Source organism: Ictalurus furcatus, chromosome 20 (assembly GCF_023375685.1).
Source record: "Ictalurus furcatus strain D&B chromosome 20, Billie_1.0, whole genome shotgun sequence".
NCBI classification, from domain to species: Eukaryota; Metazoa; Chordata; class Actinopteri; order Siluriformes; family Ictaluridae; genus Ictalurus; species Ictalurus furcatus.
In genome coordinates this window covers 135,255-156,122 of record NC_071274.1, presented here as the reverse complement: position 1 = coordinate 156,122, position 20,868 = coordinate 135,255, and the positions used below count along the sequence as shown (strand labels likewise).

General features: G+C 40.2%; 2 protein-coding genes across 3 annotated transcripts; both read left to right on the top strand.

Annotated features, from left to right (window-relative positions):
• Positions 1-1,821: 1,821 nt before the first annotated feature.
• On the top strand, positions 1,822-6,001 carry akirin1 (akirin 1). Its single transcript, XM_053651964.1, has 5 exons — positions 1,822-2,208; positions 3,627-3,752; positions 5,076-5,210; positions 5,352-5,423; positions 5,566-6,001. The coding sequence occupies exons 1-5, from the start codon at positions 2,004-2,006 to the stop codon at positions 5,574-5,576; spliced, it is 549 nt and encodes a 182-aa protein (XP_053507939.1). The 5' UTR covers positions 1,822-2,003; the 3' UTR covers positions 5,577-6,001.
• A 1,477-nt stretch (positions 6,002-7,478) lies between these two features.
• rhbdl2 (rhomboid, veinlet-like 2 (Drosophila)) lies at positions 7,479-12,044 on the top strand. 2 transcript variants are annotated; one of them, XM_053651961.1, is made up of 9 exons: positions 7,479-7,854; positions 8,100-8,115; positions 8,404-8,686; positions 9,118-9,266; positions 9,360-9,472; positions 9,583-9,683; positions 10,016-10,076; positions 10,327-10,388; positions 10,602-12,044. In XM_053651961.1, the coding sequence occupies exons 3-9, from the start codon at positions 8,423-8,425 to the stop codon at positions 10,782-10,784; spliced, it is 933 nt and encodes a 310-aa protein (XP_053507936.1). In that variant the 5' UTR covers positions 7,479-7,854; positions 8,100-8,115; positions 8,404-8,422; the 3' UTR covers positions 10,785-12,044. The 2 variants fall into 2 exon arrangements, with proteins under 2 accessions (XP_053507936.1, XP_053507935.1); XM_053651960.1 differs by lacking the exon at positions 8,100-8,115 and having other exon boundaries at positions 7,480-7,854.
• The last annotated feature ends 8,824 nt before the right edge of the window (positions 12,045-20,868 follow it).

Here is a 20,868-nt window from a genome sequence, read left to right as displayed (position 1 = left end):
AAAATGTAGGACTGAACATGTTTCTGTGAGAGAATCAGAATGATTAATTGTTTGTTTGGAGCGCTTGAGAATTAATAATGTTCAAGCACAGAATGTATGAGAAATAGGCAACACATGTACATTGTGATGAACAGATCAGATGTACACGTCTGACCTGTGAAACCACACCCATGTAGAAAAAGGCAGGATGAACCATCATCAGCTATTCCTATGCTTCACACTTTTACAGATTGAACAACAGCAGGAAGCTTCTCTCTCTCTCTCTCTCTCTCTCTCTCTCTCTCTCTCTCTCTCTAAATTTTATTTATCATTTTGACTCATGTTGTCTTGTATTAGTTTCATGTGCTGCTGTAACACTTAAAGATACTAGGGTCAATACGGTGAGTTTTGTCTTTCCAATTACTCTCTATAAGGTTTCAATAAAAAATAAATAAAGCTTGTTTTAAAATGACAAAAATGTTAATCTTGAGTTACACATACATACAGTCAATGACAAAAGTTCTAATTCCCAGTGGAGTAAAGAAAAAAAGTGTAAAAGTATTACAAATGAAATATGAGTGCCCCCTGCAACAAAACAAATATAATAAACAGGTATATTTTAAGACAGAAAATATTTTTGCCCTAACCAACTGCCACAAACTCAATATTACATCTGAGAGAATCCAAAAGCTTCGAAAGCTCCATATTCAGAGGAAGTGAAAGAGATATGAGATAGTTATAAATATCTACAACATATACATATACATGTTATTATACAATATTTATATCACATTCAGAGAGGGGATGTAAACATTTGAGCTGATATCATTTGGATTTTTCTTATGATTAATACACTATTTGAGCATCATCAAGGTTAAGGTTCTCCCTCTGTGTAGAACCCTACAATCAGAAAGGCTTCCAAAATAGACCCCTTAAGGTAAATACACACAATTATATGGAGAACCCACTGAAGAACCCTTTTCTAAGAGTGTAGAGCAGTGAAAGGGAAAATAAGGTCAGAGAACGTTAGAATAATCATTTAAAAAATAAAACACAAAGACACTGGAAATGTTGGTTTTTTTCAGCCTCTACTCATACAGTTTTACCTGTTTATCTGTTTATCTGCCTAGACAAGCTTAACAATTACAATACAATTACACACATTTGGTTTAATACTAAATGTAAATAGATAGATAGATAGATAGATAGATAGATACAAGAAGATACATTATTGATTATGAGAGGGAAATTGCAGAGAACATAAGACCTGGTATAAACACACAGTTACACACATTCCTGAGCATTTTTTGTGTAATGAGAGTTTTTATTTAATTTAATTTAATTTTATATAAATGTTTCCTCAGTGATCCATTAAATCCAGAAATGTGTCAAAGTCCCAGTGTAGGACTGCTGGTGCAAACATAAATATATAAAAATAAACCCAGTCCATCTATGTAAAGAGCCGGAGTGCACTGAGGTTAAAGCTCTTCATAGTAATTAAGGATATAGTTGATTTATTGATTGATTAATAGTTGATTTATTGAATAACGTGTAAATGTAGTAAACAGGTCAAGAGACAGAATGTGTGTAAAATGTTTTAGGATGAAAATAGGAACAATAAGTGTTTTTAAATGAAACCTTTAAGCTTTTTTTGCATTATATTATTATCATATTAGAGTCTTTTGTACAAATACACACAGCAACATTCCTCAGAGTGGGTCAGAAAAACACAACAAACATGATATGTACTGAGAGGAAGCATTTTAAAGAGGAAGTAGGACACCCCTATGTCGGACACATGGTACAGTCCGCCATTGTGACGCAACAGCATTTTGCTACGACATTGGGGATTGGCAAATCCAAACCGGTGTGAGTGGGAGGGGGAGCTAACCGCTGAGCTAATAAAGAAAGCCTACGGAGAGAAAGACGGGCTGAGAGAGAGCGGAAATCGGAGGTTTTACTGAACATTTCGGATTTTAAAAGACCTAAAACTCGTCTGTGATTTTATCCACTCTGGTGAAAACATGGCGTGCGGTGCGACGTTAAAACGCTCCATGGAGTTCGAGGCCCTTTTGGGCCCTCAGTCCCCGAAGCGCCGGAGGTGCAGCCCGCTAGCAGGAGCCGCCGCTACTCCTTCCCCGCAGAGGTGCAGCCTGAGACCGCAGACGGACAGTCCTGTGAACCCGGTGTCCCCTCAGCCCATGAGCGGAGAACACAGGCTAACTCCAGGTGAGGAGGCACCGATTATTCGGGTTTTATTAGACCTGTATACAGACTTGGTTCAGGTTTAGCTTCACTATCTACGGCTGAAGTCCGAATGCACTCCTATCAGACTTTTAGTGCACTACAACAGCCGTTATTATAAACCCTATGTAGGGCAGAAGTGTAGGAAGTGGCTCGCGGATTGGGATTGAACCCTGAGCTAGTTTTTTGTAGCTAGCTTTGTTTTTGTAGTTAAACGTCACATCTCATCTTTACGACCTATTATCTCTTTATAAATTTCCATATTCAGATTTTTAGTGTTAAATAAAAGTGTAAAAGTATTTCACCATGTTTGATATAATTGTGGTGTAATTATCCTGGAATACAGCATCACTGTCGCTAATCAGGCTAGCTGAAGTAGGCTAACTGTGGTGGTGGTGGTGGTGGTGGTGTTGTTGTTGTTGTTGTTGTTGTTGTTGTTGTTGTTGTTGTTGTTAGCTTTGTTCTCAGACGAGCAGCATCAAAAAATAAATAAATAAATAAACAACCTACATTATTAGGAGCTTTAAGTACATGCCTGACTATGTATTTAACACGTTTAAAACGCGGTGGTATTTCAGTACAGATTAGAACTCTACATTGTACATTAATGCTAACAGAGCTAGCCGGACCTCACGAGCTTTATTTATTTACTTATGTATTTAATTATTTGAGGATTTAATGAAAATATTTACCTTAAATTACAAAAAAAAAAATTACAACCACGTGCCCGGGAACTGTGATTATTCAATTATTACAACAGTATTTGGTGTGAAGTTTAAAAATAAACAGTTTCCGGATGAAACGCAGGATAAAGTTTATTGTGTAAATTATTTGGAGAAATTAGTGGAATGTGTTTTTATACTTCTTAAATTAGAGCATTAGAATATTATTAAATTCTTGTACATTTAAATACATTTGTGCTTTCAGTATATTTTAATGCAAATGTCTATTGTCTCCATGCTGTTTCTTATTTATATGTAATATTTACACTAATGGGGTTAGTGTTTTTATTAGTATTTATTGAATATCTGTAATTATAACTGATGTGACATGACTTTTAGGATCAGTATTGAACTGAATCTCACACACTCGCACACACAATTCTCTCAGAAATCAGTGTGTGGTGTTCGTGAGAAACAGTGAAGACTCCTCTGTGGGAGAAGTTAAAGTTCCAGCTTTACCTCTGACTGTTACACAGCGCTGACACTGGAGACCCTAACCCTTCCATACACGCTACAAACATCTCCTTACATAAAACTTCATATCAACAGTTACGCGATTTTAATGCATTCATGTGGAGCGTCCGCGGCACACGTCCCTGTGATAGAAAACCAATCAGAACACAGATCCCAGCAGCGGCGTGGTGTAACTGTGAGTTAAATGGTGTGTTTCTGTATTTATAGAGCAGATCTTCCAGAACATTCGGCAGGAGTACAGTCGTTACCAACGGCGACGGCAGCTGGAGGGAGCGTTTAACCAGACGGAGACGGGCGGAGCAGCTGAGAGTTCCAACCCCAGCTCACCGTCAGGTCAGCACTCACACACACACGCGCACACACACACACACACACACACACACACACACACACACACGCACACACTCGCACACTGTGTTCTGACCTGTGCGCGTGAACCCGAGAGGAAACGCACCAGAGTTCTCACCATGTTTGTAGAAGATGTCATTGGTTGTATTTACTGTTGATTATCGACTTCATGACTGAATATGAAATAAATAAACTGAACTTTATCAATCTAATTATAAATGCTGATGGAAATATTGTCTTAAATATGATGTAGAACTCTTGGTATTTAGATGAATTTTTTATTATTATTAATAATAATAATAATAATAATAGCTGCAAGCAGCAATTAAGGGGCCAGGCACTAAAGAGGTTCAATGAGGAGCTAAACAAGCCTGGCAGGGAGCATCAAGACCAACTGTAAAAAAGAGCAATTAGATATTTGTTTATGATTTTAGGCAAAATGGTTGAAAAGTCAAAAATACAATGTTTATATGATTTAATTGCTTATCATGTTTGATCAGCAGGTGGCGCCGTGACCACACTGATGTGATGTGGTCAGTGTGGGGTCACAATGACACACAAAGTTTGTAAATATGCCAAAGCCTTGCAGAGATACAGCCCCAGAATCGTTTTGGCATCATGCCATCAAATTTGTTGACGCATTAAACGATAACCGTTTGGTTTATAAACACACAATCCATAACTTTTTTCCTGGAATGGTCTGAAGATGATCTCATTCGATTTTTGTGAAAATCAGAGCCACAGCCTAGGAGGGGTTAGAAAAAAGTTTAGTGGTTGTTGTTTTTTTTTTTTTCTTGGTTTTTTTTTTTTTTCGAAAATTCAAAATGTCGAAATGTTTTCAGGATGTAAAATGATGTAATAGGTGCATTCGAATCGTCTTGAGCCACGGAATCAGAGCCAAGAAGAATTGTTTCTAGTTCTTTCCATTCACAAGATATTAACATAAATGTGAGCGCAAATTGGAGCTGTTGGTGGCGCTAGAGGGTCTGAGATGGTGACTCCAGAATCACTGTGGTTAATGTTGAGACTGTCCTCTATCTGTGTGCCAAATTTCACAACTCTCCCACAAGCGGTTCTGTGGGCTAACATGGACTCGAGCGGAATAATAATAAAACTAACGGTTGCAGTAGGTATCTACACACCTTTGGTGCTTGGCCCCTAATAATCCCTCACTCGCTATGACCCAGTGAGTGTAACACTAAACCCCGGGTGGAGTCAGCACTCAGTACTGGTGTTGAGCTGTGATAGAACAGTATCTTTATCTCCGCTTACAGTCTGATCCGGTTCCTTCCTCCTCTTCCTCCTCAGGTGCATCATCACTGAAGAAGGACCAGCCCACGTTCACCCTGCGGCAGGTGAGCTACCTGTGCGAGCGTCTCCTCAAAGACCACGAAGAGAAAATCCGTGAGGAGTACGAGCAGATCCTCAACACCAAGCTGGCAGGTACAGGAGGAGATCTGATCTCCACCTCAGCGACGCAGTGCATGTTTCTGAGTAATATAAGATCAGCTTCAGCCTCAGTCCAGTAAACCTCCTGCTGATGGCTCTGGTCACGTCTCTGATCCTGTTCTCTCTCTATTACAGAACAATACGAGTCGTTTGTGAAATTCACACAGGATCAGATCATGAGGCGGTACGGAGCTCGACCTGCCAGCTGTACGTATTCACACCTCTCTTTATCACCTCTCATTAACAATAATTGATTTAAGTTGGTCTGTGGTTGTATAGTGGAGTGAATTCTGTGGTTCTGCTGCATTATATAAATAAATATAAAACATAAACTGTGTGTGTGTTTCAGACGTATCTTGAAGTTGTCAGACGCACGACTACAGGCCAACAGCGTGGTTGCTGCAGTATCATCTCTCTCTCTCACTCTCTCTCTCTCTCTCTCTCTCTCGTATCCCTCGTTCATTTTAAACACTGCTCGGGTGCTGTGGGTTTTTTCTCCACATTAACCCTCTCTGTCGTTTCTCTTCCCGAAGCCCGGCTCCTGAGCAGTCACGAACAAACGCTGTTCTGATAAACTCGCTCTCTTCCCTCTTTTTAAAATAAAGACAAAAGTGAAAGTGTGAATGTTTCTGACCCTGCCGCTCCTCTAACACACTCAACTCTTCTACTTCCTGTTTCAAACTCGAGGGATGTGGATATTTCATTTTCCTTACTCTTCTTCTTTTCTTTTTTCTTTTTTTTTTTTTTTTGGTTGAAAAGAATAAAGGTTCGGTGGTCTTCTCGTACCCGTGTCCTTCATTCTCCTTTCTCAGCTGTTGTGTTCTGATGCAGTGTTTTTATTTTTTTAACTTTAATCATGAATAGAATTCTGGGAATGCTTTCAATGTGAGGTATTAAAATGGAGAGAAGTAACACCACTGTTTACACAGCGTTTCAAACAGGAAGTTTCAGACAAACAGGAAGAAGAGGAGGAAGGTGATGATGGTTAGAAGTTTCTCATTAACAATAGTTATGATTGAGGTTACACAATTATCTTCACGTCATTTTCTAAATATATTTCATTAAAAATGGTTGTGTGTCGCCCTCTAGTGGAGAAACTGAATGAAGACACCACGTTCTCTCACTTACACTCTAAGAATTTAGAGTTCTTGTACACTGTAATGCGGCGTGTTCATTATGTCCAGAGTTAAAATACACTGCATTTGATCACCACGGAATAATAACAAAGTTGAGTGACGTTTAAAACTATTTCACACACCGATATCTCCACGTCTTCACTTCATCCTGTATTATATTCATTTAAACATGGATGCTGACAAATAAAGGAAATACAGCAAGATTGTGGGTGTTTGCTGAAAATCTGGGGGGTGTGTGTGTGTGTGTGTGTACGGAAATTTCCAATCTGAGACACTACACACACTAATGTTCATTAAATCAGATCATTATTTCACCTAGAAATATATTTCTGCATTAAATAATAATGTCTTTCATTTCGTCTAATTATCATGCATTATTATTATTATTTGTTATTATGGTCTGTCTCGGATGTAGAAATGAAACTGTAGATAAATGCACGTGAGTTTTACACGTGACTGAAAAATGTTCACATAAACCAACGTCTTTAAACACTTTTAATATCTAAAATATAAATAATATCTGTTTTATTTATATATATATATATAATCAGCCTATTTCAGTAACCTTTACTACTGTGCAATTTCTATTACACTTATACCTTTATATTTATATATTTATATTGATAAAGGTGATTGTACAGCAGTGAAGTGTAACCTAATTATAAAATCAATAAATCATTGAGTTTATTTCTATAATGAATGATCAGTGTACAGGTTTAGAGACGTTCAGGAGAGAACTCTCTCAGTTTTAAATCACACTTTAAAATAAAGTCAACTTTTTTTGGACTTTGTGATTTTCCTCATATGACTGGTTTATTTCCACATTAATCTTTCACATTTTATTATTCTCATGAAGTCACGTGTCTTCGCTTGATTTCTCACGCGCTAACATTCACACGTGAGTGGTGTGTGTGATTTACAGACTTTACAGAGAAATAATCACGGATTAAACTACAAACTAAGAGATTTTAAAGTTTATTAAATAAAGACTCGAGAAGGAAAGAAACTGTCTGAAACGGAAGTCATTCTATTTGATATCACATCCTCTACATAAGAACTGGATTTAAATCATTACTGATTATTTTCAAATTCACAAAATCCGGTTAAAATCCTGAACACACTGCAGCTACCTGTGCACTACTTCCGCCTCGTGACGTCACTCAGGTGCGGCGCTGAGGGAAATGGCGACTGAAGTTTTTTCTCTGTGTTTAGTGAAGTGAAGCTGTGAGGAGAAATCAACTGCGGAACCGCAGCGGTGCGCGCTGAAGGAGAGCGGATTAAAGCGGGATCTGTCTCCTCTCCTCTCTCTCTCTGTCTCTCTCTGTGTCTCTCTCTGTGTGTGTGTGTGTGTGTGTGTTCTGTATACACTCCTGTAGTCTGATCTACAACAGTACCCATTGATCGGATCCACAGCGCGGTGTTCTTCCCGGTCATCAGACTCGGACTGAATCGCGGGTCGGAAAGAATCATTTTACAGTAAGGAGGGAAAAGTCGGGAAGTCGGTGAGTAAAAAGTTTTGGGAATTTCAGATTCCTGTCTGTTTTCAGTTCCGTGTTAAAGTTTATTTTGATTCAGGATTCACAGATTTTACTGAACAGAAAGTGGAAAAGTGTAGAGTGAAAACTTTCATAATTATTCTCCAGGGTAATCTGATGAAATGTACTCTCTCTCTCTCTGTGTGTGTGTGTGTGTGTGTGTGTGTGTGTGTGTGTTTGTTTATGTTCATGTTCCTGCTTCCTGTACACAGGACAGAAACTGTGTGTGTGAGCACTTTGTTCAGTCTAAGTGTCTAATAAAATCTGCTGTATAAATTGTGTGTGTGTGTGTGTGTGTGTGTGTGTGTATGTATGTATAAATGTCTGTGTGTGTGTGTGTGTGTGTGTGTGTGTGTGTGTGTGTGTATACGTATATGTATAAATGTCTGTGTGTGTGTGTGTGTTTTCTGTAAATGTAGAGCTGCTTTGGCCATTTCCTGTATGAGTGTTTACAGGATGTGCGTATTTGTTCAAACTTTTCCTCACACACACACACACACACACACACACACACAGACGCAGGTTGGAGTGTGAGATGGCGAACGTGGATGTGGAGGCACGTGAAGCGTTTCCTGTAGAGCGAGACTGGGCGGATGTAGGTGAGGATGCAGGTGAGGATGCAGGTGAGGGTGCAGGTGCAGGTGTGGAGGAGAACAGGATCCGGGAGCCGGGATGCTGCGAAAGGTTCCACGTGTCCGTGTCCAGGTGGATGCTGCCGGAGGAGCTGAGAGAGACGTACCTGGAGAGAGCGAACTGCTGCCCACCGCCGATCTTCATCATCCTCATCAGCATCGGAGAGGTAAAAATACCTGCTACACCTTACACACACACACACACACACACACCTACATCAGTGTGTTTGTAAAAGCTCTGAACTGGAGGTTAGTGTGTGTACACAGAGTTTATATTCAGCTGTAGTTTTAAGGGGAAAAAATAGTTAGACATGAATTGGGACATTCAGAGTCTCCACAAATGCACACACACACACACACACACACACACACACACACACACACACACACACTGACTGCATTAACAGTGTTCACTGTGTAGGAAAACAGAACAGTATTTATTTCTTTAGAACTGTAGTAGTAATGTGTCTCACCATCTGCAGTCTGTCTGTCTGTCTGTCTCTCTCTCCCTGTGTGTGTATGAGTGTGTGTGTGTGTGTGTGTGTGTGTGTGTGTGTGTGATGTTCTCACTCATGTGATGCTCTGTGTCATGTGACAGTTGGCGGTGTTTATTTATTACGCGGTGTGGAAGCCACAGAAGCAGTGGATAACTCTGGACGAAGGAATCTGGAAGAGTCCGTTAACGTATAAACCTGACGAGCGCGAGGAGGCGTGGCGTTTCCTCTCCTACATGTTCGTACACGCCGGGTAAACACGTGACTTCCTCTCTTTAACATGATTAGAGTTTGTTTTTGTTCTGTTTCTGTGATTTTAAAGCTTTTGCTCTTATTCCCGTCCCAGTGTTCAGCACATCCTCGGGAACCTGATTCTCCAGCTGCTCCTCGGGATCCCATTGGAACTGGTCCACAAAGGGTTCGAGGTGGGGATGGTGTACCTCGGCGGCGTTCTCGCAGGTCAGACACCGGTAGAACCTCAGTCAGGGTGCGTGGACCTGAGCTTTACAGGGGTCATATGTATGTGTGTGTGTGTGTGTGTGTGTGTGTGTGTGTGTGTGTGTTTTCAGGATCATTAGCGAGCTCTATCTTTGACCCATACAGCGCTCTGGTCGGGGCTTCAGGGGGAGTTTACGCCCTGATCGGAGGTTACTTGATGAACGCTATAGTGGTGCGTGAAACACAAGATTCACAGTTTAATTATTTTCATCCACACACACACACACACACACGCACACACACACACGCACACACACGCACACACACACTCGTGTATAAATCAGTACAGCTCTGTTTGAGTCGCCACACTGAACTGTTTGAATGTGATTCACTTGACTCCTGTTTGTTGATCAGTTTGATTCACATGAACGATTCCAAAACAAACGACTCGTTCACAGAAATATTCCTCAGGTCTCTAAAAGCAGATTCCCAGACGAACGTTGTGCTTTAGTCTGTTTTATTTCAGTTTCGTGTGTTCACGCGCTCTTTCTTTCTCTCCTACAGAACTTTAGAGAGATGATTCCTCTGCTCGGGATTTTCCGCATCTCCGTCATCGTCATCATCGGTTTGTTTTATCAGTTTACACACAGTTCAGCTTCTACATCCACCACTTTGAACATGATTACAGCTTCTGCACGTGACCTGAATATTCATCAGGGCGGAGCTTAAGTGAAATTGGATCAGCCAATCACAAACATGTAAACATGGTCATGTGACAAACTCAATACCATGACTGTGATTATTGATTCACAAAAATGGCTTTAATTACACAATATACACCTTTTTACAAAAATGTGTGTGTGTATGTTGTGTAGTGGGCACAGACATGGGCTTCGCTCTCTACAGACGCTTCCTGAGTGACGCTGCAGGATTAAAGGTGAGACTTTAACACTGAACTCCATCACAACGTCTCCTTCAGAGCAAAAATGAGTGTGAGCGCGCACGTGTGTGTGTGTGTGTGTGTGTGTGTGTGTGTGGTTGTGTGTGTACGATAAAACAACAGACAGCGTTCAAATCCAAAACGCACTGGTTGTGATCGTGTGTGTGTGTGTGTGTGTGTGTGTGTGTGTTTTGTTGTGTTTTGTCTCAGGTGTCGTTTGTAGCTCACATCGGTGGAGGAATCGCAGGAATGACCATCGGCTACGTGTTCTTCAGTAACTACAACCAGAAACTCCTGCGAGATCCTCGCTTCTGGTTCTGCATCGTGGGCTACATCATCTTCCTGCTGTTCGCCGTCTTCTTCAACATCTTCCTGTCTCCGGCTCCTCGCTGATCAAACCCTCGAGCAGAAACATCACCGCGTCCCAATCTTCATCTCTACCTGCGGTTTACACGGATCTGTTCAACACCACGTTTAGGTCACAGACACTACAGATCATTTTCATTTTCATTAAAAAAGAAAATAGTTTTGGTTTTAAATGTTTGTTTTCGTGCCGTTAGAACCTCGCGTTAGAACCTCGCGTTAGAACCTTGCGTTAGAACCTCACGTTAGAACCTCGGTGCTACAGGACACGATGAACACGACGTGGAGCTTTAGTGAGGTTTTTCTTTTTAATATTTCATGTTACAGAAAAAACTGATGTTATTTACGGTGCTGTTAGTTTTTACTTTGGATTTTCAGGGTTTTTCAGGGTTTTTATGGGATTTACGGGTTTTTAGCTGTTTCTGTTTTTTATTTGTTACAGAATCGAGAGATTACACACGTTTTTAATCTGTTTATCAGTGGAGCATGCGCTGTACATGTTCCTGTGAACGAGCCGTTACTATAGAAACGATTAGAGCGAGTGCATTAATATAAACCTGCGCTGCTGTCAGAGCCGCTGTTATAGAGAACTAATCACCACCTTCTGACCAATCACAGTCCAGAACTCAGCAGCAGTGCGCTGTAATAATATTTAAACAGTGTTTAGTGCACTAGTATGTGGTTTGGGACGCAGCCGGACAGAGAGACTCGTCATGGTGTGGCGTGTTACAGAACTGTTCGTTACAGGAGTAAAGTGTCATTTTTTGTATGTGATTCATTTTGAGCTTGAAATCATGATTTAATATTAATCCTGTTACTTCATTTTAGTCCAAACTTCTGAGTTTTAAGGAACGGTTCTGCCAAAACTACAAATTTATAATGTTCAGTGTCCAGTCCATCAGCTCAGACCTGTGTGCCTTATCACCTCCAGTTTAGCATGGTGTCTGTGTGTGTCTGTGTGTGTCTGTGTGTGTCTGTGTGTGTCTGTGTGTGTCTGTGTGTGTCTGTGTGTGTCTGTGTGTGTCTGTGTTTTGAAACCCCAAGCACTACCCCACTGTGAGCAGCAGGAGGCGCTGTTTATCAGGAAAAGATCTTGATTTAATTGCAGTTGAAGTCTCAGGTGTTTGTGTGAAATCTTCTGATCTATAATCTGATAATCCCAAACATTATAAGATCATGTTAAATCGGATTGTTTTATTTACTGTTTCTGTGCTGTTACTTTAAAGGAAATCTGTTATTTGTATGTTTGGAATTTAATTTTCATTAAAAGATGTTTTCAGTAAAAGTTTATTTAGTGTTTTATCCTTTAATCACATCCTTCATATTCACTCACATTAAAGTCCGTGTAAAATATATAGCTTAAAATACAGAATAAAGTGAAGCGAGGTATAAAATCCCTGAAAAACTCCAGTTAATAATTTAGTATTTTGAGTTTTCATTGAAAGTGTTAATGTTCATGATGTTAGTGTTTGATCTTGAAAGCCAAGAAACTGACCTGAGATCAGACGACGTCACAGTCTTCCATCAACACGTCATTATTAACAATATACTGTATATATTTATATTAAACACTACAGTGAAAGAATTATTTTAATCCAATGAGTCGTTTATTACAATTCCAGCTGAATTTCATATAAAAATAAATCTATAACACACGTTTCATCGAGAAAAATAAACATTTAATTTTAATCCAGAATAAAATAATCTTCATAACAGAAAAAATCAGAATCTCAATAAATTGTAAATATTACGTTTTAGATTGTTGTTTAGTTGATAGTTTAAAACAAACAATAAACAAATCAAATAAAAACACACCTTAGTCATATAAACATCATAAAATCAACACAATCTCTGTGTGTATGTGTGTGTGTGTGTGTGTGTGTGTGTGTTTTCCTAGTGCTGTTCTGTATGTCTTTGTTTACACGTGCATTAGTGCCATAATGAGAAAATTATATTTTCTATTTGTTTTTAACTCTACAGACCTGAATTCATTAAAAACCATCAAATAACAGTTTGATCAAATCTTCCACATTTCTTTCTCTGTCCTGTAAAAGAAATATTATAATTATTAATAGATTATATTATTGATGAGGTAATTAACAGGGACACATGAAGAGGATGTTTCTTGCCTCTAAATCTCCGTAGAGAAGCTCCAGGGCGAAATGAACACAGTTATAATTTGAAAGTTGATATTTTGGGTTTTGGTGCATCGCTTCATCGACTCTTCTCTGGAAAGAGTCAGGGATTCCAGTCTTCTTCCTATAAATTGCAAATCTGCAGCGTGAGGAGATCCCTTTAACGCTCACTTTACTCATGAGGCCCTGACAGGGACTGGATAAGGACGTCACTGCTGCACTGAACCCAAATGATCCTGGATCAAGTGCTAGTGAAAAGAAAAAGATTATTTATATAAGATTATTATAGATAAGATGATGTGCTTTATGTCAGTAATGAAGATTTACCAGCATGAGGGAAATATAACATGTTATAATTATAGCTATGGGTATGACAGGTATTTACAGTCAGAACATAAGTATCAGCGAGACATTTTGTGGTTATATTAAACAGTCAGACGGTGGCGCTGGACTTAACACCGCTCCTCAGGAACATGCGCTTAAACTCAAGATCAGAATCGAGTGTAACTGAGACACACCCCTGTTTGAGATAAACTCCGCCCCCATGTGCGTAACTCACATGACTTCTGAATGGCGCTCCGGTCAGCAGTTATCCAGGTCAGTTATCTGAGGTCTGAATACTGATGTGTGTAATTTCAGTATAAAGTCCCTCACTGAGAGATGAACTCAGGTCTGAATACAGAACGCAGTCAGTATCATCGGAGTAAGTGGAGTTTTTTCAGCCACACCTCTCTGGGCCGCATGCTGAGAGCTTCCATGAACAGCTGCCAAACTCCAGACCTTTTATCTCCTTAATGTGTCATGAAATACCGAGGAAACAGGCCACACCTGGCCATGAAACTGCCCATCAGTCAACTGTCCAATTACTTTTGAGCCTGTAAAAATGGAGGCACTCGTGTGCATACATGTGGGGTGTGTAATGTGCGTGTTTCCTTTGGTTTGTAAAGGTAACAGGTTCTATTATTCTTAATAATAATAATAATAATAATAATAATAATAATAATAATAATAATAATGTGTGTGCCACAGGGCGCCTGAGGTGAGGCTCGAACCCGGAGAGATTCTGACTCAGAGTCTGAGCCGAAAGCGCAGAAAAGACAATAAATAATAAAAAGAAAAGAAAAGGAGAGAGCTAACGGCTCTGATTTAAAGAAGAATAAAATAAAATGAGCAAAAACAACATAAACATCTTGAAGCAGGCGGTGATTCAAGAGATTATTATTTTCTTTTTTTTCACCGTTTACCTTTTCCTTTATTTACTTTTATTTATTTTTTATTTTATTTTTTATTTTATTTTTTATTTTATTTTATTTATTTATTTATTTATTTATTTATTTATTTATTTTACCGGCTCAGCCAGAGACTCCGCACGAGACCGCGTCAGCTCCACTCTGAGCGCTGAACAAACACACAGCTGACTGAAGAAGGTTCCAGACCAGGTGTGATTAATTATCTCTGATTACTGATCACTGCAGCTCTCTGTCTCCCTCTGGTGGTAAAAGCGAGTCTGACCTCAGCCAGTCACACGTCTCCTTCTCCTGCCTGTATCAGGCCGAGACTGACCTCTTACAGTAAACAACACACTGGAGACTCCCTCCATAAATATTACATAAACACATTCCTCCTTACAGAAACCTTCTCCACATCAACATCTTTTAACCTGTTAATTATCAGTGGAGCGTGCGCTGTACACGTCCCTGTGAACGAGCCGTTACTATAGAAACCATAACGTATTATAACCTGTGCGTTAATATAAACCTGCGCTACTGTCAGAGCCGCTGTTCTAGAGAACTCATCACCCCCTTCTGATAGATAGATTATAGAATGTATAGAATGACAGAATATTATACACAGTACACTTACGTGTGAAGTGAACGATCTCCTGTCCAGGTTCTCGGCAGCAGACTCCAGCATGGTGATATCCTGCACCACTTATCACACATTCTATTTTAAACAGATCTCCTAGCTTTGCATTTCCATCATCATTATCAGAGAACTTTTTGACAACTTTGAAGCCCCTTGGTTTAGAGCCGAGTCCAATCTTCATGCAGTCCTTTACAGTCGGCTGAAAAAAAATCACCCATCATATTATTTAGTAATAAATGTTTTATTATTATTATTATTATTATTATTATTATTATTATTATTATTAAAGAGCAGAAAAAGGAAAGGAAAGCTTCATGCATCTTCACAAAACTGACTTTCACTGAACTGATGATTCTTTAGTTACCATGGAGACAATAAGTTTAAATCCAGAGATCTTATTCTGAAAACGATCACTTTACCTTCAGATCAAAGTCCAGAAGATCAGGACAAACTCAATACAGTTGAATCTGTTGAAATTGTATTCTGGGCCTCTGCCCATGGCTTCAAGAACATTGTCTCTGAATGAATTCGGGATTCCTCTGTTCTTCCTGTAAATCGCAAATCTGTTCCCTCCAGTGAACCCGTCCACGTCCACTTTCTTTACCTCTGACCTGAAGCCAAATGTTGCTGAAAAACCCAAACAGTTCGTGTTTATACGCATAATACCACATGCTGCATCATCATAAGCACTTGTGTGATAGAATACTATGACAAGGCATGTGACATGATGCAGCAGAACAGTATTCTGTATAACAGGGACGTGTACAGCGGGACGTGTACAGAGGGGTGTGTCCGTGTCCAGTGGGACGTGTACAGCGGGACGTGTACAGAGGGGCGTGTCCAGTGGGACGTGTACAGCGGGACGTGTACAGAGGGGTGTGTCCATGTCCAGTGGGACGTGTACAGCGGGACGTGTACAGAGGGGTGTGTCCATGTCCAGTGGGACGTGTACAGCGGGACGTGTACAGCGGGACGTGTACAGAGGGGCGTGTCCAGTGGGACGTGTACAGCGGGACGTGTACAGAGGGGTGTGTCCATGTCCAGTGGGACGTGTACAGCGGGACGTGTACAGAGGGGCGTGTCCAGTGGGACGTGTACAGAGGGGCGTGTCCAGCGGGACGCGTACAGAGGGGCGTGTCCAGCGGGACGCGTACAGAGGGGCGTGTCCAGTGGGACGTGCACAGCAGACGCTCCACTGAGAATAAACAGATTTAAAACGTGTGTAAGTGTTGATATGGTGAAGTTTTCTGTAAGGAGATTTATGGAAGGAGTCTCCAGTATCAGTTTTCCGACATCTTCAGGACAGAGGAGTTTACGCGTTTTTGTGGTTTCTTGTTAACACGACAAGCTGCGATTTTTATCTTATTAACTTCAACACAGATAAAAGAGAGAGAATAAAGAGAGAGAGAATAGAGAGAGAGAATAGAGAGAGAGAATAGAGAGAGGGATGGTGAGGGAACGAGTGTTTATAGCTGCTATAACGTAAGTGAGAACAGGAACTAAATCCACAACATTAGCTATAAATGTACGACGTGTTGTTCTTTAATGAATAAAGGTTATTACTGTTAGTGAATTGTTGTGGTGTAAGTGGAATAAAACACAAAGGGAAGAGCTGTTATAGAAAAAGTCCACTTCATCACTCAGTCGTTTACTCACTGTGTTTATTAGTTCATTATTTTCTTCATGACGTATCTAGATGTGTGAACTCCAGGATAAAGAGATCATTTAGAGATTACTTCTCAGCTGAATGATCTGCGTGTCTTCAGCACAGAACACTCCAGCGTTACGGATCTTTTTGTGATGTTGCACAATGAAGACGTCTCCGTTGTCCACATTTCCTGTGTGTTCCTCTGTGAAGTTTTTCTCAACTCTGAAGACCTTTGGTTCCAAAATGAGTCTCATCTTCACGTTCTCTGGTGATTTCACCTAAAAACAATCAGCCCTGACTTTAACATTTATAACTAAAGCTCAGGAAACACGTGTCATGTGTTTCAGTTTATGAGTCAGTGAAAGATTTACCTCCTTCCTGAATGTGCACCTTCATAAAATATATAAATAATATAATATCTAATTATCCTGATTAAGATTCACAATCGTTTAACTTCATAACACATTATTACATCACTTCTAAAGATGTGTGGACATTCATCTGTTTAGGCCAAAATACCAAACAAACACACAACAAACACACAACAAACAAATAAACAGTAGATCTCAGACTCTCAGCTACACCAGGATTTCCTCCTCTGAGGTCTCACTTCTATATTTCTTCATCCACACTGCAGCTTATTAACTTCCAACATCATTAAATCTGTGCATTACATCACGTTACACTTCAGTGAAAGCAGCAGAAAATGTTTTTACTTTCATTAAAACACATCTGATAACTTTCACATCAATAATAATATTAATAGACGGTAAATATATAAGACTGAATTAAGTTTGTACCGATTAGGAAATGAAAATGTCTTTAATAAAAGAGAAGAGCACGGAGACACTCACCATCTCTACTGATGAAGACAAATGAAGAAAATGTTAAATGTTCTGTCAGGTAAAGCCGCTCTTCACACGGTGCAGCAGTAACTTCACTAATGTGTGTTTACTGCGTTCTGATTTACAGGAAGTATATATATAAATATATATAAAGGTTTATATGACAGGACGTGGTTGAACGTGTTTATGTAAATCTGCAGTCCATGCCGCGTTTCCCCTTCCTCTCAGTGTAAAAACATCCGATCTTTATTTACTTAATCTTTACATTACCTTTGTAAAATCTTTATTTTATTTCAATTCAGTGTGTGTGCAGTGTCACAAAGCTTATGAAGTGCTTCTTTTTATGAAGAATCCATTCATTTCTTCACTTATTATTCCTTTGTTGATGTGTAAACGGGGAGAGTGTGAGGGTTTATCCACATCAAATCTGTCAGCGGGGGAAACTGCAGCACCCCGGGACTGTCACCGGGACTTCTACAGGAAAGACACACAGGATCGTCACACCTAGGACACCAAGAGACGCTTTTCCACCAATAAACACAATATTTATTATCCAATATTACAATTAATAATCAGAAAACCACAACAACACTAATCAACTAATCACTAACTCCAATCAATAGGAGTTACATACAATGTTTAAGTTTCTCCCTTTTACATCACTAATAACAACAAACATCCTACACACACACACACACACACACACACGCGCGCGCACACACACCCAATGAACAGCTACCCATCATACACCAGCAGCCACTATGGGGACCAGTTAATGTGGAAAGTGGACAGATGTAGAAAGAACAGTATAAAACTGAAGAAAAGAGGGAAAATATGCAGAAAAAACTTCACGCAGTCCAGCAAGCAAGAATCTGCGGTTACTGGGTTTACTGGAGCAGGAAGAAGCAGTGATCCATGTTCTCGCTGTTTACAGGGAAAGGAAGCTGGACATTAAACCAGGAAATATATTATTCATCCAGCTCAGACTCAGGTACAGAGAGGGACAAGCTCCATCTCATTATCACTATTTATATGGTACAGTAACGAGATAAACACGCTATCGAGTGTCCCACTGCCATTAAAGGTGTCGGGGAAACCTACCACAAATAAATACAAATATATACATCTATAGATCACTTTAGTTTGGGTCGCGTTGACCAGCAGAGGGCAGTATTTACCAGAGGAAGGGGATTTTATTTTTATTTCCCAGAGGTCTCTGCTGTGTGTTATGTATGAGTCTGTAATCTGTTAAACTTTAACGGATATAGGATTAAGTCAAATAAATAATTACTCTGTGTAACTGCACTCCGTAAATTCTACACTTCCGCTGTTTTTACACCAATCAACTTTTTAAAAAATACAAAGCCAATGAATGATTTATTCAATTCAAAATAACTTAAAACACACACAATGAAAACATTGTCTCTTTTCATATCTCTCTCTCCCTCTCTCTGTGTCTGTGTGTCTCTCTCCCTCTCTCTCTCTGTGTGTGTGTCTCTCTCCCTCTCTCTCTCTGTGTGTGTGTGTCTCTCTCCCTCTCTCTCTGTGTGTGTGTGTCTCTCTCCCTCTCTCTGTGTGTGTGTGTGTCTCTCTCCCTCTCTCTCTCTGTGTGTGTGTCTCTCTCCCTCTCTCTCTCTCTGTGTGTGTGTCTCTCTCCCTCTCTCTCTCTGTGTGTGTGTGTCTCTCTCCCTCTCTCTCTCTCTGTGTGTGTCTCTCTCCCTCTCTCTCTCTGTGTGTGTGTCTCTCTCCCTCTCTCTCTCTGTGTGTGTGTGTCTCTCTCCCTCTCTCTCTCTCTCTGTGTGTCTCTCTCCCTCTCTCTCTGTGTGTGTGTGTCTCTCTCCCTCTCTCTCTCTGTGTGTGTGTCTCTCTCCCTCTCTCTCTCTGTGTGTGTGTGTCTCTCTCCCTCTCTCTCTCTCTGTGTGTGTCTCTCTCCCTCTCTCTCTGTGTGTGTGTGTCTCTCTCCCTCTCTCTCTCTGTGTGTGTGTCTCTCTCCCTCTCTCTCTCTCTCTGTGTGTCTCTCTCCCTCTCTCTCTGTGTGTGTGTGTCTCTCTCCCTCTCTCTCTCTGTGTGTGTGTCTCTCTCCCTCTCTCTCTCTGTGTGTGTGTGTCTCTCTCCCTCTCTCTCTCTCTGTGTGTGTCTCTCTCCCTCTCTCTCTGTGTGTGTGTGTCTCTCTCCCTCTCTCTCTCTCTCTGTGTGTCTCTCTCCCTCTCTCTCTGTGTGTGTGTGTCTCTCTCCCTCTCTCTCTCTGTGTGTGTGTGTCTCTCTCCCTCTCTCTCTCTCTCTGTGTGTCTCTCTCCCTCTCTCTCTGTGTGTGTGTGTCTCTCTCCCTCTCTCTCTCTGTGTGTGTGTCTCTCTCCCTCTCTCTCTGTGTGTGTGTGTCTCTCTCCCTCTCTCTCTCTGTCTCTCTCTCTCTCTCTCTCTGAAGTCTGATTAGTGTACTGATGAGTGTGTGTTCTGATCCAATGTGCTCTCTGTGTGATAACTCCTCCCACAGCTCTAACACCGCCCCTCACACTGACCCAACCTGGAGGATGCTACCGGCTATTGACTAATGGCTGTGTAAATGCTAATGATCCCATGATCCAGTGTAGTTACTCTTCAGAAAAGCTCAGACTTGAATTAAGGAATGAAGTGAGATGAGAGTTATATCAGTGTTGTATATATCAGAGAGTTATATCAGTGTTGTATATATCAGAGAGTTATATCAGTGTTGTATATATCAGAGAGTTATATCAGTGTTGTATATATCAGAGAGTTATATCAGTGTTGTATATATCAGAGAGTTATATCAGTGTTGTATATATCAGAGAGTTATATCAGTGTTGTATATATCAGAGAGTTATATCAGTGTTGTATATATCAGAGAGTTATATCAGTGTTGTATATATCAGAGAGTTATATCAGTGTTGCAGCTGAGTGCAGTGAAAGATTATGAAACAGTTGTATGATTAACTGTAGCTCTGGGCTGTGTTGTGATATCATGGGCAGCTTTATCACATTTATCAAGGCTACTCCCTGATAAACAGAGCTATAAATTCATTAAACAGAGATTTCACATGACACAGAGAGTGTAATTACTCACCTGTAGGGGGCGATGGTCAGATATGAGCTAACACATCGCATCAGGCTTGTTCCTGTGTTCATCTCACTCTCATCTGATCTTCACTTTTACACATTTCTCCATCATGATGAATCTTTAGATGTTTGAACTGGTATAAATATTTGTGGAAGAAGTTTTGGCGCCGCTGCAGAAGAGCTCAGATGAAAATATAATGATTTCACAAAGCAGCAATATTTTATAACTGAGTAAAAAACAAGTTTATCAAAGTTTCCTAATGAACACTTCGAGAGGAGTAAACCGAGTGTGTATTACACGTCAGGAGAAGTAACACACACACACACACACACACACACACACACACACACACACAGTGTTTGTTAGTTATAAATCACACTTTAAAAGTATACTAAAACTAATAGTATAATAATTTAGAGAGTGTATGTTGTGTATAATCATTATACTAATTTGTCAAGTCAAATTTTATGCTAAATTTATGACCAAAACATCTGTATATACATCTGTATGCAGTGTCTTTTGTTATGTTTGCACATTTGTTTGT